Here is a 17586-nt window from a genome sequence, read left to right on the forward strand (position 1 = left end):
ACGTAAACAGTGTGCATTAGAGTTGATACACAGCTGTAATGGAATGGGCCAGAACTTAGGCAACCAGTAGCCTAACTAGCTAGCTAACTAGGACTAATCATCTGGGATTTCCAATGTCATAAAAGGAGAAAGAAACATTCTGGAGAGGAAAGAGGTTTGGCCTGAACAAGCACTGATGGTGTCACATCTGTGTGATGTGACTTAGATCCCAATACAGCTGTGTGTCTATCCAGATGCATAAAAACAGGAGTCTCATGCCATTTGAGATGCACAAGGGCATCCAAAATATGCACATGTGGGAGATAAAAAATGTTGAATAATCTTTCCCCTTCTCAAAATATACTGGAGGTGATTGATTTGAACCAGCAGAAAGCACCTGCATTTCAAGCACCTGATCCCTGTCTTCATGCTTGAAAATCCAGCATTGGAGATTCTGATTTTATAGCATTATTTTTCTAATAAGGGGACAGATTCCCCACACAGAGTTGAGGCCAGGCCCCAACCATGGTATTGTCTTGCAATTTAATTTAATTAAATTTAATATAAATTAATTTAATAATTAAAATTTTCATTTAATATCCCTGTACAAGCCCAGTCCCAGCATAGACGGTTCATATTCACACCTGTTGTAATAGAAATAACTTCCATACTTGTCAAAAACATATGGGAAGAAGAAAGAAGGGAAGGGAAGGGAAGGGAAGGGAAGGGAAGGGAAGGGAAGGGAAGGGAAGGGAAGGGAAGGGAAGGGAAGGGAAGGGAAGGGAAGGGAAGGGAAGGGAAGGGAAGGGAAGGGAAGGGAAGGGAAGGGAAGGGAAGGGAAGGGAAGGGAAGGGAAGGGAAGGGAAGGGAAGGGAAGGGAAGGGAGGAGAAAACTAATAAACAAAGAAAGAAATGCCCTTTCCTATACTATATTTTTTCTTCAATCAGAAAAACCTGAGAGGAAACACACATCAATGCATAAAGCAAACAACAGAAATATCAAGAAACTAAAATTCTCACAAGGCAATGCTCTGCCCACCATCAATAAAAAAAAAAGTTTTGAATTAATGCATACAAAACTAACTTCTTTATTGGGGGTTACCAAGGGACACAAGCATGCAGGTCATGAAGCCTGACACATCAAACAGGGATCAGTCTCAAAAACACAACACTCTCCACTGCAGAAAAACATCTCTGCTGTTTGTGTCACCCAACACAGCCCCCCTGAACCAACATTCAAATAATGAAGAGTGACACTGACCCCGGGTAAGGGGATACCCAGCACATTTACATCCCTGCACCTGCCCTGCTCCCCACAGCAGCACCACCAAAATCCCCCCCAGCAGCAGCAGCAGCCGCAGCTCTATAAAGCTCCTCTTGCCATCGCTGACACTCCACCAACAGCAGCCACTGCCCTGCCTCAGCCTCTGCTGCCACAGCCCCCTTGGCCAGCACAGCTCTGCTCCCCAGCTCACAGCATGGAAGCATGTCACTCTCCACATCAATCCAATGTCACTTCATATGGGGCCACGGCTTTGGCCATCATCACCCTGGAGACATTTGCTGGGATGTGGATAAATGCTTTCATCATTTGTGTGCTTTGCATTGGCTGGGTGAAAAAGAAAACCCTGAACTCTAATGAGAAGATCTTGCTGCTGCTCGGATGCTCCAGGTTTTGCTTTTTGAGCTTCTCATGGGTATATTGCTCCCTTTCAATAACTTATCCCAATTACCTTTATGTTCAACTCACATTTCAATTAATTGTATTTTTTCAAAGCTTTTTTAATTGTTCCAACTTGTGGGTTTCAGCCTGTCTTTGTGTTTTTTATTGCATAAAAATTGCCAATTTCAGGAACAGGTTCTTCATCTACCTGAAAGTAAAAATTGATAGGATGGTGCCCTGGATTTTGTTGGCATCAGTGCTTTCAACCTTGGCTATCGGCATCATTGCCTATGACATGGCTGATACAAAGCTCAGTAACAACCACAATTCCACCAGTCAAGGAAATTTTTCAACAGTGAGTGGCAAAATGGATAAACTTTTTTTCCAGACATATTTTATCTATGTCTTTGGATTTGTCACTTCTTTCACAGGAGTCATCTCTTCTGCCCTTCTCCTTCTCTTTTCTCTCTGGAGACACAAATGCAAGATGCAGAAAAACTCCATGAACAGCCTCAGCATGGATGCCCACATCAAAGCCATGAAATCTATTCTCTTCTTTTTCATTATGTATAGTATTAACTTTATATTTTTGATCTTGTCACTAATTTCTTCAACAAAGGAAGAAAAATATGTGGCACTTATTACTTTACTATATTTGTTTGCTTTTCCAGGTGTTCATTCCCTTATTCTGATTTTCAGCAATCCTAAGCTGGAAAAGACACTGATAAGGATTCTATCCTGTGTCAAGTTCAAGGTTTGCATGAAGTAGGAACTGTAATAAAAGCTGGAAGCTACGCAAAATCTTGATATTTCACTAAAAGTCAAAAGTCTCTCTAAAGTTATCTCTAATGCAACTCTCTAGCAGTGTAGATGATACAGATGTTCTGTCTTTACCACCAGAATTAAGAAAAAATCATTCAAATTCTTTGAAGTAAATTAGTATGAATTAGATTATTGCTAGTATTTCATTTTGGTAATTCTTGGAGTTCAATTCTTGTCAATAATAAATTCATTTAGATCTGGTACATGGGCTGGATGCAAAGGGGCGATAAGAGTCCTGCAAACCTTCCTCAAATGCTCTGGTATTTGTTGATTGCAAAATGACTGAACTTAGCATCAGGTTTATTTGTTTTTGGGTTTAAATTTCTTTCTGCTGTGTCTCTGTTCTTTGCAATATTATCACTTGTAACACTGGGTATGGTGGGTGTACCTTGAAGAACTGCGGTCTGAGGAGACCCCATACTGGAGACATCTGATCCTGAGGGACTGCAGCCCATGGATGAGATCCACATTTGAGCAGGGAAAAGAGCTTGAAGAGGAAGGAGTGGAGGAGATGACTTGTTATGAACCGACTACAACATTCCCTGATCCCATATCCTGCTGTGGGGAACAAGGTGGAGAAACCGGGAATGAAGGAGTGAATTTTGGTCTGTGGGGAAGAAGGGGTGAAGGGAAGGGGTTCTAGTTTTGTGTTTGTTCCTCATCACTCTATTTCATTATCAATAGACAAGAAATTAAATACATTTTCCCACATTTGAGTCTGTTTTCTCCATGACAGTAACTGATGAGTGATGTCCCTGTCCTTGTCTCAACACATGAGCTTTTCCACCTTCTTTTCTGCCCCTGCCCTGTTGTGCAATGAGGGTAAAGGAGAAGCTTGGTGGGGGCCTGGCACCTACCCAAGGCCAACCAACCACAGCAGGTTCTCTGAACATGAAATAATTCCAGCATGAACAGAGCAGAACCTGATTTGTTCATTTCTGTCACCAGCTTGTGCCCAGGATATCTGATCCCATTCCAGGTGTCAAGGGTGTATTTTCCATGCATCCCAGAAGGGTTGGTTTGGCCCCCTGTTCTCCCAGTGGAAAATATGTGCCAGGTGTGGAGCCCAAACCTCAGAGGCCTCCTGAAGCTCTGCAGAATTCAGAGGTACAAAAATACTCTCCAAGACATCACTTCACATGTAGCATCAGGCCTGCTGGACATGGGCTCTTTCCATAAGTATCTGTGAGCAACATCTCTGCTGCATTTTGAGAAAAGCTTTTCATGCACCTCTACAAACAGAGGGCTTCTCAGACCTTTTCCCCCAATAAAGCCGAGGTGTCCATCTTACAGGGCACCTGTGCAAAGACTCTAGACTTTCTCTGCACTCTCTCAGAAGTAGACAGAGAATGATTTTCTGCTCTAGAAACACAGGTGGCACCAGGAGACTAATTTCAAAAGCTGAATGGAAGGTGAAAAAGCTTGACTTGTGAGCCTTTTCTTTTAAGGTTGTATTTCCACGGGCATTCCCTTCCCTCTTTCTCTATTCCCACAAAAATAGAAAGGGGAAGGATTCATGAGCAAGTGAAAGTGGTCTTGAATTTGATGGGGCTTTGAAAAAACAGGGATAGTGGAAGTTGATGCTGCCTGTGGCATGGGTTTGGAATGAGATGATCTTTAAAGCTTCACCCAGCTCAAACCATTCTGTGGTTCTATAACTAGGCTTACACTCTTTTCTAGCCTTTCCCGTCAAGACCCGCAGGATCTGTGACAGCAGTATGGAGGTGGAGCTAAAGCACAGGATCTTTTGAAGACAGCATTCCCCTGAGCAGAGACATTGAAGGGGCTGGGGGCACTGCTGAAAACAAGGCAGTGTTCCAACGCTCTTGGAAGTCACAGAGATATGAAAGAAGTGATGAGTACCTGTTCCCTTTTGCTGAGCCAGGAATGAGAGTTTCAGCCTGTTAGACCCACATGTCCAGAGAAAGCCCAACATCAACATCTCCCCTTCAGCCAGAAGAAGCAACTACAGCCCACTACCAAGAAAAGGGAGAGGCATCACCAGAGGCTACCAAAGAGACGTTAGAGACACATTACTGCTGTCCCCTTTTTTCCCCATTTTTCTTTTGAGCAGAGATTGTGCAGTTCTCCCAAAAGCAGGATGAGGGTGTGGGTTTCTCTCAATTTCTTCTTTCTGGAGTTCCCAGTCTTCATCTCGCTGGTCTAAGGGGAATTCCTCTCACTGGGACCGTCCTGTGGCAGCTCCTGCTCTCCCTCATACAGCACAGTCCAGCACAGACACACCTGCACTCACAGGGACCCATCTACAGGGTCAGGGCTGTGTCTTGGTCTGGTCAAAACCCTGCTGCCACCAACACTTGAGAAAACACCACGGTGTGTCCAGCATGGTGCAGCCCAAACCTCCCTCACAGGGACCCCCCCTGGGCCCCAGCACTGCCTGGATCCAGGCATGCACATTCCAAGTGTAAATCTTACCCAAGAGAGGACAAACTCTTTCCTCGTCTTGCAGGGCTCTGATTTTGTAGGCACTTGGGATTCAGGACTCTCTGTCGGAAACACCATCCAATATCAGGAAAAAGCCTTTTTTTAAATACAGCAGCTCTGTCCCATCAGTGCAATGCTGTCCTGGCTGAGAGCATGGAGCAAAGTCAGAGGCTCGACACAGATGCGCTGCTGCACCATGTCACCTTTATGGATCATTTAGGATTCCCCATGTCATAAAAGGAGAAGGAAACAGATGATGGAGAGAGAAGAAGCTTGGCCTTAATCAAGTTCTGATGGAAACAATTCAGTCTGTGTGCAGTGTGACTCAGATCCCAGTACAGCTGTCTGTCCATTCAGATGCATAAATGCCAGGGTCTGGTGCCACCTGAGTTACACAAGGACATCTGAAATGTGCACATGGGGTGTTAGGCACAATCTTGTCCTTCTTGAGATGCTGGAGAGGATTGATAGGAAGCAGATACATATTTCAAGTACCTGATCCATATCCTCCTGATTTGAAAATCCAGCATAGGAGATCCTGATTTTTTTTAAGGCACCAAATTCCTCAAGCAGAGCTGAGCCCAAACCCCAGCCACAGTATGGTCCTGCTGGAGTAATATTTTCATTTCAGGCCCTGTACAAGCACAGTCCCAGCACTGACACTTCATATTCAGACCCGTTGTAATAGGAATAATTTCATTTCTCCTCACAAACACTTGGAGAGAAGAAAAAAAGAAGTAAGCAAAACGCAACAGTCCTCAATCATGTTATCTGTTCTGTCAGCAAAACCAGAGGAAAATCACATCAAAGCATAAAGCAGAGAACAGGCACCATCACGAAATTAAAATTTTCTTAAGGAAGTCCTCTGCCCTCCATCAATATCACAAATTAGCACAAGTAATAGTTTGGAGTGGCTATATCCAAAACAATCTTGGCCATCAACAGTGACGGCAAGCACCCAGGTCCTGAAGCCTGACCCTGATCAGAGATCACTCACAAAATCACAGCACTCTCCACTGCAGGAAAACATCTCTGCTGTTTGTGTCACCCAACACAGCCCCCATGAGCCAACATTCAAAAAATAAAGAGTGACACTGGCCTCGGGTAAGAGGATACCCAGCACATTTACATTCCTGCACCTGCCCTGCTCCCCACAGCTGTGGTACCAAAATCCCCCCCCCCTCAGCAGCAGCAGCAGCAGCAGCTGCAGCTCTATAAAGCTCCTCTTGCCATCCCTGACACTCCACCAACAGCAGCCACTGCCCTGCCTCAGCCTCTGCTGCCACAGCCCCCTTGGCCAGCACAGCTCTGCTCCCCAACTCGCAGCATGGAAACTTGTCGCTCTCCACAGAAATCCAATGTCACTTCATATGGGGCCACAATTGTGGCCATCACCACCCTGGAGACATTTGCTGGCATGTGGATAAATGCTTTCATCATTTGTGTGCTTTGCATTGGCTGGATCAAAAAGAAAACCTTGAACTCTAATGAGAAGATCTTGCTGCTTCTGGGATGCTCCAGGTTTTGTTCTTTGTGCTTCTCATGGGCATATTCATTTCTTTCAATTATTTATCCCAATTACTTTTATGTTCGCCCCATACTTCAACTAGCTGTATTTTTTCAAGCCTTTTTTAATCATTGTAACTTGTGGGTTTCAGCCTGTCTTTGTGTTTTTTATTGCATAAAAATTGCCAATTTCAGGAACAGGTTCTTCATCTACCTGAAAGTAAAAATTGACAGGATGGTTCCCTGGCTCTTCTTGGGGTCAGGGATTTTAGCTTTGGCTATTGGCATCATTGCCTATGACATCGCTGATAGACCGCACTGCAACAACCGCAATTCCACTGGACAAGGAAATTTTGGAAATGCAAATATCAAAATGGATAAACATTTCTTCCCTTCTTTTTTTCTCACTGGCTTTGGATATGCTGCTTCATTCACAGCAGTCATCTTTTCTGCTCTATTCCTTCTCTTTTCTCTCTGGAGACACAAATGCAGGATGCAGAAAAACTCCACGAAGGACCTCAGCATGGAAGCCCACATCAGAGCCATGAAATCGATTCTTTCCTTCTTAGTCATGTACAGCATCAACTTTGTATGTTTGGTGTTAAAAATGGTCTATGTCACAAAGAAGGGAAGTTATATGACATTTCTCATTATAGTATTTCAGTACGCTTTTCCGGGTCTTCACTCCCTTACTCTGATTTTCAGCAATCCCAAATTAGAAAAGACACTGCTAAAGATTCTTCCCTTAGTAAGAAGTGTGAAGTGCAAAGTTTGCATGAGGTAGGAACTGTAATAAAATGGAGCCCATGCACAGTGGTAATATTTCATTATAGGAAACAAGTAGCTTAATCTCTTATGCAACTCTCCAAGCACTGTTGATGATACAAATGTTCTTATCACTGAGGCTAATCATTTATCATTCAAATACTATGAACTAAATTAATATGACTTATATATTTTCAATTTTGATTTCATTTATGTAATTCTTTGAATTTAATTATTGTCAATAAATTTATTTGGACATGGTACAGGGTCTGGCTGTAAAGAGGTAACAATACTGCAAACCTGCCACAAATGCTCTGGCATTTTCTGATTGAAACAACTGAAATTTACAGCAGGTTTATCTCTGTTTTGGTTTATCTTGCTTTCTGCTGTGGCTCTGTGCTGTGTGATATATTATGGGCTGTATCACTGTCTGGCAGGGGCTGATAGCTCTGTGTGAACATGCTGACCCCTGTCACTCACCAGAGGTGGTCACTGATGCAAAAACAATGAGGCAGGAACGGCCCCAGGGAGCTCAGGGGGTGCAGAGCCCCCTTCCCACGCCAGCCCTGCGTGTCCTCTGTGCCCCACTGCCTGCAAGGACAGGATTCCCTGCTCTGTGTGACTGCTCTCCTGGCCACATGCACTTGGTGATGAGTTTGCGTTTACCCAGTGCACTCTGGCTCAGTGAAACACACAGGTTTTGTTCTGGATCAGGGAACAGCATGAGAAGGGATTGAAGGAGACAACTCACTATGAACTGACTGCAGCTCCGTTTTCCTTCCCCTTTGCTGCTCTGGGGGAGGAGGTAGAGGACCTGTGGATGAAGGAGTGAAGTTGAGCCTGGGATGAAAAGGTGGTGCAGGCAGCAAGTTCTACTTTGTGTTTGTTTCTCATCATCCTATTGTACTTTCAGTAGGTAAATAAATGAAATTCATTTTATGTATGCCAAGTCTGTTTTGTCTGTGAAAGTAACTGGTGAGTGATTTCACGGTCTTTCTCTCGATCCAGCAGCTTTTCCATCCTATATTTCAACTCCCTGTTTATGGGTGACAGTGAAGGAACAGCTGGGTGTGGGGCTGGCTTTTCCCTAAGGTCAACCCTCCACAGCAGGGGAAACATGAAATAGTTCCAGCATGAACACAACTGAACATGAACTGGTCACTTCTATCACCAGCTCAGGTCCAGAGGCAGATCTTAAGCACCTCTTCTGGACACAGCTCTCCAGCGAAAGGCCTTGAAAGGACAAGAACAACCACACCTCCCTGCTTCCCCTCCTGCTGCTCATGCATGTTATACTTTGACATGACAATCCCAACCCTTTTTACAGGAAAGTTGTGGAAGATCCATCTTATTCCCTATATCCAGTGTAGCACCATCCCTCACAACCTCACATGCCACAAGACTCAACAGGAAAACCCAGCACCTTGCATGTGTTACCACACAAAACACCACAGCCCCAAGCAAACCACACTGAGGTACCTCCTTCCATCCCCATGAAACCCATTAGAATGTGACACACAGCACAGAATCCCTGTCCTCTGCACCAGCCCCACTCAGCTGGCACTGGAGGGGACAGGGTGTCCATCAGCACAGCCCCACTGCACAGCCCATGGGGACAGATGCAGGATGGGCCCAGCCTGGAGAAGCTGACACATGAGAGATGTCAGAAGTCAATGGGAATGGCTGCCCAGTGCTGGCCAGATATGGAAAACTGCTCTGGGTCACGTTCCAAATTTTATGACTGAGAAGTGAAAGTGTTACAAATGCTTTTGCCACGGAAAGTGTTGACGAGCAGAAGCAGAGCTGAGGACCAGTTGCACACCATTCCTATTTGCAGAGCCATAAAAATGGCTGGGGCCAATGCTAAAAAAAAAGGCAGTGCTCTAATAGCTGTGGAAGTCACAGCTGTCTGAAAGCAGCAAGGAGGGAGCACATTTTCCCTTTTGCTGGGCCAGGAATGGAAGATTCAGGCTGTTGGACCCATGTGTCCAGTGAAAGCTCAATATTAACATCTCAGCTTCATCCAGAAGAAGCAACTACCTCCCACTTCCAAGAAAAGAGACAGGCATCACCAGAGGCTGCCAGTCCATGTAGACCCTCCTCTCTAGATTGTCTCAGTGAAAGAAGCAAAGAAGCAAAGGCCACAGACATCAGCAGAGCAAGCAGAACCACAGTCAAAGATGCTTTTGTGAATCTGGTAGGATTAAGACTATTTTTTCCCTCACAATATGGGTAACAGCTGCCATTGAAGTAACTTTAAATTGCAGTGATTTAGAGTATTGGTATATTTGAACATATTCTTCAGTTGTTTTTATTTTTAATTTGAGATCAGATACATAGAAACACACAGAGAGGCTGAAGCACTTGTAGCTCTTAAGGAGGTTGTTTACAGTATATCTCTAAGAATGCACTCTTGTAGCCATCTGCTTCTTCCATTCACCCAAATTTCACTCTGCAGATCCACCTGAGGTCTGCCAGTGCCTTTGCTCTGCATTGCAAGTGCTTGGAGGGACCAAACAGGCAGGGCACACTACTGCTTCCCCCTTTTTTTCCCATTTTTCTTTTGAATAGAGGCCGTGCACTTCTCCCAAAAACATGGTGGATTTTTCTGAAGCTCTCCTTTCTTGAGTTCCCAGTCTTCATCTCTCTGGTCTAAGGGGATTTTTCTCAGTGCAGCTTTCCTGCAGTAGTTCCTGCTCTCCAACTCTGCTCTGGGAGAGAAACCAAGAATGAGCACAGCACACACACATCTCTGTTCACAGGGACCCATCTACAGGGTCAGGGCTGTGTCTTGGTCTGGTCAAAACCCTGCTGCCACCAACACTTGAGAAAACACCACGGTGTGTCCAGCATGGTGCAGCCCAAACCTCCCCTCAAAGGGACCCCCCTGGGCCCCAGCACTGCCTGGATCCAGGCATGCACATTCCAAGTGTAAATCTTGCCCAAGAGAGGACAAACTCTTTCCTCGTCTTGCAGGGCTCTGATTTTGTAGGCACTTGGGATTCAGGACTCTCTGTCAGAAACACCATCCAATCTCAGGAAAAAGCCTTTTTTTTTTTTCTGTAAATAGAGCATTTCTATCACATCAGCGCAATGCTGTTCCAGCTGAGAGCACAGAGCAAAGCCAGCAGTTCCATTTTGATGGATCTCATCGCATAGGCTTTCTGTATCATAGAATTACAGAATGGTTTGGGTTGGAAGGGACCTTAGGCATTGTCTTGTTGCATACCTCCCTGCCAAGGACAGGGACATCTTCTCCTAGACCAGGTTGCTCAAAGCCCCATCCAGCTTGGCCTTGAACACTTCCAGGGATGGGACAGCCACAGTTTCTCTGGGCAACCTGTGCCAGGGCCTCACCACCCTCACAGTCAATAATTTATTCCTGATATAGCTAATCCTACCTACCTAGGTCATTCCCCCTTGTCCATGGCCTTGTCCAAAGTCCCTCTCCAGCTCTCCTGTAGGCTCTCTTTAGAGACTGAAAGGTGCTCTAAGATCTCCAGAGCGCCTGTGTTTGAGAGTGGTGGTTGATGCCCCATGGCTGCTGGTGTTTAAGAGGCATTTGGAAAATGCCCTTCATAAGATGCTTTAACTTTTGGCCAGTCCTGAAGTGGCCAGGCCATAGGACTAGCAGTAGGTCCTCTCCAACTGAACCACCCTATTGTCTTCTATTATGCAGCTGATCCCAAGGGCAAGAAACCTCTTTCTATAGACTTTTAAATATAAACATATATATATGCATATATATTTAATTTTTTACACATGAGTATATATATATATATGCCCTGGTCTTAGATAGCAGGACCCTTTGGTACAGTTTCAACAGCTAGCACTTGGCAGAGAGGCTGGCAGCAGACACGGGCTGTGCCATTCTTGGCAGCTCTCGTAGCATCCAGAGTAAAGCCCTTCTCATGCAAACCAAATCTGATGTAAAATATGCATTTGCTATTCAGAAGCAGCTGTTTTGAAAGAAGCTGTTTCCTAACTTTTGCATGTTCATGCAAACCTCAGTGAAATATTACTAACATTTGCATGTTAACAATATTTCCATGTTGATACATGTAATATTTTCATGTGGATGCAGTCCTCAGCACAATTCAGTGGCCCAGCCCAGGTAGGCAGGTACTTCATGCTGCTGGAAACACCTGGGGACCGACAAACAGGTGCAAGGGTCATGGTGGTGCTTGAGAGGGCTGAATTTGGATTCTGGAAGGATTTGGATGCTCATAGGCCTGTATAGATATGCACATCAGCCCTGCATTTGGCGCAGACCCTCAGACAGTTTTAAAAAGTGCCGCCTTCTCTCTTTTTGCATGACAGGTAAATATCCAAAACTGACAGGGATGCTGTGTAGCAAAATGTTCCTCATATTTATATCCCACACATATCACTGAGTGGAGGGCAGAGCTGCTCTGTGCTGTGCAGCATTCTGTGCAGCGCACTCTAAATTCTCTGCAGCACACACAGTACTGCCCTGTTCCCTTTGGTGCTGCCTGACCCTGGACATCACCTCTGGGACCTTCTGCACATCTGAAGGAGCAGATGGTAATAGAAATTACACTACAAGTGACAACCATTCCTCCTAGTTTACTCCAAGTTTGCTGATGTGAGGAGGTGAAGCCAGTGTGAGAGGGTGAAAGCATCCACTGTGGTCACAGATTATAGTGGCTGGGCTTAAAAAGTATTCCTGAGTCTCAGTAATAAACTCTAGGCTGCCCACAGGCTGGGTTATGGCTGTGAGGTGGTTGTACAGGCGTTGTGTATCTTATAAAATGTTCTAGACTGGGCATTTGAAACATCTCCCTGGTCATTAGATCTCCCAGCCACGCTGAGCCATGCAGCTGTGGGGTGAGTCAGGCCAGCAAGTGGTTCTGAAAGACAAGTTTTCCACCTTAAATCAATCATTTACCTCAGAAGGCCCTTCATCAGCTGACCTGAATCACCATAGGCTGTTGCTAAGGTGTCTCAGACCAGGATGTCAATCATTCTGTCAATCAACCTGTCAATCATTCTTCCAGGTGCCTCTGCCTGCCACGGGCATTGACCTTCGGCATCATCCAGGCAATTCCCCTACCCCAGCTGTCAGCTTGCTCTCATAGCTCTGGAGCACATCCAAGGCACAGCAAATGCTACAGACTTGGCAGGAATTACTGGTCAGATTAGTGCAAAAAAGGACAGCATTGAATAGGCAAGTAATTGCTATAAATTATTCATCCAGGGGCAGAAGTCTGCAGATTTTCACCCTTTAGGTTACCTGTTCTGGTATAGAAACTAAGTCTGCCAAGAGCTGGGAACAGTATAAACAGAATCTCCACTGGAAGACAGTGCCCCATTCTCAAAGGTCTGGCAGACCTGAGCTTTACTACCTAGACATTGGCTAAGTAGTAAAAAAATTTAATTTGCAAAGCTTCACTATCAGCTGCTGGTTGCCTAAATGCCTTCAAAATGAAGGTCTGAGGGTAAAAAGGGCTGATACATCTGTGTGGAAAGAAAGTGGTGAATAGTGAGGGATTACAGCATGTCAGCTCCAAAAACTAAGACTTTAGCTCTAAGATTGTCTGGATGCCCCATCCTGGCAGTGTTCAGCTCCATCACATTGGATGGGGCTTGAGCAACCTGGTCTAGTGAAAGGGGCCCCTGTCCATGGCAAGGGGTTGGAATGAGATAAGCTTTAAAGTCCCTTCCAACCATTCTATGATTCTGTGTTGGGTGGGCAGAGAAAATGCAAAGCTTCCATACTAGCCAGAGCTTGGAAACCAGAACTTGTGGCTCCCCTACTGCGTTTTTTTTGTGTCTGTACAGGGGAATTTTGCACAGTTTGGTTGTCTTTTCCTATGGAAGGACTCTGATGCTGTGTGAAAATAAAAGGTGAGCATGGGGCATTTCAGCAGGAACCAGCAAGCTGTAGAAGTACAGCAGAAGTACAGCAGTACCTACAGAAGGGTTTACATGGATTAATGAAAAGTGGCATTTGTAAGGCACTGGCCACCTCAGACATTTGGCCAGTCACTGTGCCTGATTTTGAACTTGGCAGCTTGTGTGCTGCACTGGCAAGCTGGAGATTTTGAGTTGAATTAATGTCTAAAAATATATATATATGGGATACACATGGTACCAAAGCAGTCTTGAGAATGTGGAAGTGGTAAAAGAGATGCCGGTGAAGGATGATGGTGGGACTGTAAAGTCACAAAAAAAAAGAAAAACAACCAAAAAAAAAAAAAAAAAAAAAAAAAAAAACCAAACAAAAAACCAACAACAACAACAACAACAACAAAAAACCACCACCAAAAAAACAGGGAGAAAACACTTTTTTGGGAGCTCTCAGCACTCCAGGGTCTGGCATATGCAGGTTTCACAGGCAGCATATCTAAATTCCAAGTAGTGTTGGGACTATGGCTTGCACTGAACAAGCTGGTTGGCCTCTGGTGATCTGTCCCACTCCTTTAGAGAGATGCAGGATGGAACTCAGATCAAACCTCTGCAGTAAAGTATCCTGATCCAGGGAAACACATTTGCAAGGATGAAAATACCCATGAGCCAACCCAGTGGCTGAAAAACAGGAATAGTAATTGGGAACCACTAAAAAGCACATTTCTTATGGCATGTGCTGCCACAGTGCTAACTGCAAGCAATTAAGATGACACGGATTTTCCCAAAATTTGGAAGTAATATGTGGCCATCCTATTAAGTGGTCTAATTTTCAATGATTATGTAAAAAATACGGAGGCTTCTTTTCTTTACTATAAGAAAAGCCAAATGATATACAAATAAATATATACATAGACACACAACTGCTGAGGGCTGTTCCTGAACAACTCAACCCGTGTATTTGCTATTCACCGCTGTAAGGGGTTAACACTTGTCAGCTGTTGCTTTCATTTCTGTTGCTTAATAACGGCTCTGCAACATCCTTACAAAAACAATGATGTCATGAAGTGGTAACGATTTTGAAAACATACCAAGAGAAACCGCAGGAGGCAGGGGAATAAAAGAATGTCTTCTCTCGGCTTCCCCGTGACAGACCCGTGTTTGCTCACCCACTACAGCTTGTGTGTCAGGGCTTTAGCAGGCTTTGGGGGGAAGATAAGTGACACATTGTGTTCTGGTCCTCTGTGGAGCAGTGAGGTTAATTTTCACCGCAGCCGCAGCGAGACCTGCCACCACCACTCACTTTTCCAAGAATTTGGAGCACTCCCGGTGTCCGTAGATCTCCGCGAGCCTCCGGGGAGTGTCTCCGAAGAGGTCGGCGGCATCCATAGCGGCGTGCAGGGAGTGAAGGGCGCGGAGCACCCGCAGCTTCCCCGCCTCGGCAGCGAAGTGAGCCGCGGTCCAGCCCACATCGCTCCGCAGGCAGTGCCGGGCACCGTGAGCCACCAGGAGCCTCACCAGGTCCGACCGCCCTGGCAACGCGCACCAAAACCAGGAGAGAAGATGCTTCAGAATTTATGCCTTCGGGATGCAGAAGGCAGTCACACACAGCTGGTCATACTTCCCTCAGACACGGATTCCACCCATCTGACTATTTGGTTTACCGTATAAATGATACGGAATAGGAAATGCTGGTTATTTTCCTCCAAACTAGACTGTTTCCAGAAGAAATTTACAACAGAATCAAAAAGCTTTCTAATTTCTGAAGAGCACGTCTCAGTCAGTCATTGACCAGTTAACCATTTCATTGCTTCATTTTGGTTTTTAGTTCAATTGCAAAATAAATTTAAATGTTGAGAACAGGAAAACTTGTGCGTGAACAGCTTTACTAAAACGAAGTTTTTTTTAGATAGCAAGTAGAGAAATTCTTTCTCATTCACCTTCACATTTTTCTAACAAGTGGAATTGTTAAAAGAAGCAAAAAAAGTTATCTCTACACCACTTCACACTGCCTTGACTGAGCAGCACTATTCCAAATCACATCTAGGCTCTGTAAGCTTCTCACCATCATTTTTGTTAAGTAGCTCAGCTCCCTTTGCTGATGTTTAAATGCCTAATAATCCATCAGGACAAAAGAAAAACATGGTCTTAAGTGTAAAACAGGAAATCACACACTTGATTTCTGAGCAAAGACAGATGCAATGACATGAGATCCCAACAAACACTATAGCACAGAGGAGTAGAAGTCCAGTTTCCCATTTTACACTGTGTACAATTATACATTATATATTGTTGCATCATCTCTTTTTCGGGCTGCAAAGGGATATTTGACTTTACCAGACACTTTTGAAGGTGAACAACCAAATGGGAGCTGCAAACAGTTCTGGTCTTGCTTGAATTGTTCATTCAAGCAGGTGGAATATAAAGGGAGAGCAATGTAAAACACAGTTATTATTTTGTTCTGTTTGGTTTGATAAATACCTGGTGTAAATACAGTGGGTTTGACTTCCTGCTCTTTCCCACAGGTGTACATGAGAAATAAACTCATGGAGTCATCTCTTAGAAAAGTAATGGGGGGGAAAAGCAGCCATTCCCTATCTGCACATCATGTAAATTGCAAATTGTTGTGTGATGGAAGAAAAAAAGCTAAAACTCACTTCAACAGCAGTCCCATAAGCTTTTTTGTAGGCAAAGTTCCCATTTAAAGGGATATTTAACCTTTTTTTTGCTCATTAGGGACAAAATTACCAGATACATGCTGAGATTTTGCCAGCCTAGATACAATTACAGGTGACCAGCATCACCTTTTATGATGTCCATTCACAGAGGTAACAGAGCTGGGGCTGCCCCTACCTTTGGCAGCAGCCCAGTGCAGGGGGGTCCTGTCATGCCAGTCAACATCCTTCTGGTTTGGGTCGCAGTGCCCTGCCTTCAGAATCTTTTCCACCAGGTCATAGTTGCCCACAGCCACGGCTTCGTGGAGCTCTGTCATGCTACACTCTTCAGGAAGGTGCCTGGTAACAGAGGGATGGTCATTTAGTGGGTGTTCACTGATATATCAGCTCCTCTCAGCAGCTTTCACAGGTCAAGCAGCACCTGGATTAAAAGTGAGACAGGCATTGTGAGAAATGAAGATTTGTCAAAAAATTAGGAAAAAGGAATGTCAGGGGACAAATAAATAAATAAAAGTAGAATTTATCTCCCAACCAGTGATCACAGACTGATGGTGACTTTTGGTCTGTAGACACAGAAATCTGCAGCAAAATGCAGCCCTTTATATAAAGGACTCGTAGCAAAAACCACATTGAACATTTGCCACAGGTTTGTTGTGCTCACTAACCATGGGAACTGGCTCCTCCCTTGCCAGTGCTGCATGTCTCTTACTGGTAGCATTTTTATTGCAATGACAGAAATAACTATGCAAGCATCCTCTGATGTTCTTTGGTGAAAATGATAAAAAGGAATAATAATAATTAAGCTTATTTAAGAAATAGATGATAGGGCAAGGAGGAATGGTCTTTAACTAAGATTCATATTCTGTTTCACACCTGGGTGGTTTGACTGTGTAGGTAAGATCCAAAAGAAAGACCCATACTTGTCTTCTGCTGAGTTTGACTCCTGCACATCTGGGAAAATCCAAATATATTAAAAAGAAAAATAATTTTTGGAGCTCCTAGTGGGCCAAAGAAGTATCATGGGATTTGGTGTTTCTGCCACTGTAATCACCTGTGTACTGCTTCCTCCTCCTCACTGTCTCTCACTCACCTTGAAGAACCTGTTCCTTTAGATTAAAAAGAGATCTTCTGACTTGTTCTCCAACACCTTTCAACAGCATCAAATCTGTCCTGAAAATGTGAAACTTTAATGCATCCTGCCCATCACTGAAATGTGGGCTGGACGAAAGTACAGGGAAAAAAAATCTTGGACTTTTTCAAACAACTTTCTTATTCTTTTCCAGCTTCAACTCATACCCACACACACACTCAAAGGGAAGGGAAGCTGCTGATCCCAAGGCAGGAGCTCAACAGCTCTCCAAGGGGACAGTCCATAGGGGCAACTTCATAAGTGATTTAAGCCAAGCCAAATTCCACTTCCTCTCCTCCCCTGCTGCCTCCCTTTGCTAGCCTTGAAGCTCATTGGGGCATTTCACAGCTGTTGATCTCTCATAAAATTAATCTTTTATTACTGGTGCTGTTTTTCAGGTGAATTCCCTGAATTCAGCATTACTGAGGGGGCAAAGAGCAGGGCTATGCAAAGGGGGCTGAGCACAGATCTGCCCCACAAGAAGGGACCTGTGCTAAATCCACCTTCAGCCACGCCAGATGTTGTACCCAAAAGTGGGATCTGTCTCCCTAGACTGTGGTTATGTGCTTCTCATAAGGACAGAGGAAAAGATTTGTATTTTTACAGTGCAACCTTGAGTCAAAGCGCCGTCCCCCAGTGCTCGCCCGGCCACAGGCATTGCAGCTTCTCCACGGGGTGTTGCAACCCATCCGGGGGAATTTTCTGTTGGGGTTCCTGCTGCTTGACCCAGCCCC

At 44.7% G+C, this 17586-nt stretch overlaps 3 protein-coding genes across 4 annotated transcripts; 2 read left to right on the forward strand and 1 right to left on the reverse strand.

The window, feature by feature from the left end:
• Positions 1–1457: 1457 nt before the first annotated feature.
• Positions 1458–2411, forward strand: LOC136287884 (taste receptor type 2 member 9-like). The gene has a single exon (XM_066180579.1). It carries the CDS (start codon positions 1458–1460, stop codon positions 2409–2411), a length of 954 nt encoding a protein of 317 aa, XP_066036676.1.
• A 3825-nt stretch (positions 2412–6236) lies between these two features.
• Positions 6237–7199, forward strand: LOC136287885 (taste receptor type 2 member 7-like). Its single transcript, XM_066180581.1, has one exon. It carries the CDS (start codon positions 6237–6239, stop codon positions 7197–7199), a length of 963 nt encoding a protein of 320 aa, XP_066036678.1.
• Positions 7200–9485: 2286 nt separating this feature from the next.
• Positions 9486–17541, reverse strand: ANKRD66 (ankyrin repeat domain 66). Of its 2 annotated transcripts, none has more exons than XM_066180582.1 (4): positions 17465–17541; positions 15902–16062; positions 14352–14580; positions 9486–9891 (listed from the first exon to the last, which is right to left on the reverse strand). In XM_066180582.1, the coding sequence occupies exons 1-4, from the start codon at positions 17539–17541 to the stop codon at positions 9711–9713; spliced, it is 648 nt and encodes a 215-aa protein (XP_066036679.1). In that variant the 3' UTR covers positions 9486–9710. The 2 variants fall into 2 exon arrangements, with proteins under 2 accessions (XP_066036679.1, XP_066036680.1); XM_066180583.1 differs by lacking the exon at positions 17465–17541 and adding an exon at positions 16814–16894.
• Between the last annotated feature and the right edge of the window lie 45 nt (positions 17542–17586).

Source organism: Chamaea fasciata, unplaced genomic scaffold, assembly GCF_029207755.1.
Source record: "Chamaea fasciata isolate MVZ Bird 193981 ecotype frontalis unplaced genomic scaffold, bChaFas1.0.hap1 SCAF_3, whole genome shotgun sequence".
Lineage (NCBI taxonomy): Eukaryota > Metazoa > Chordata > Aves > Passeriformes > Sylviidae > Chamaea > Chamaea fasciata.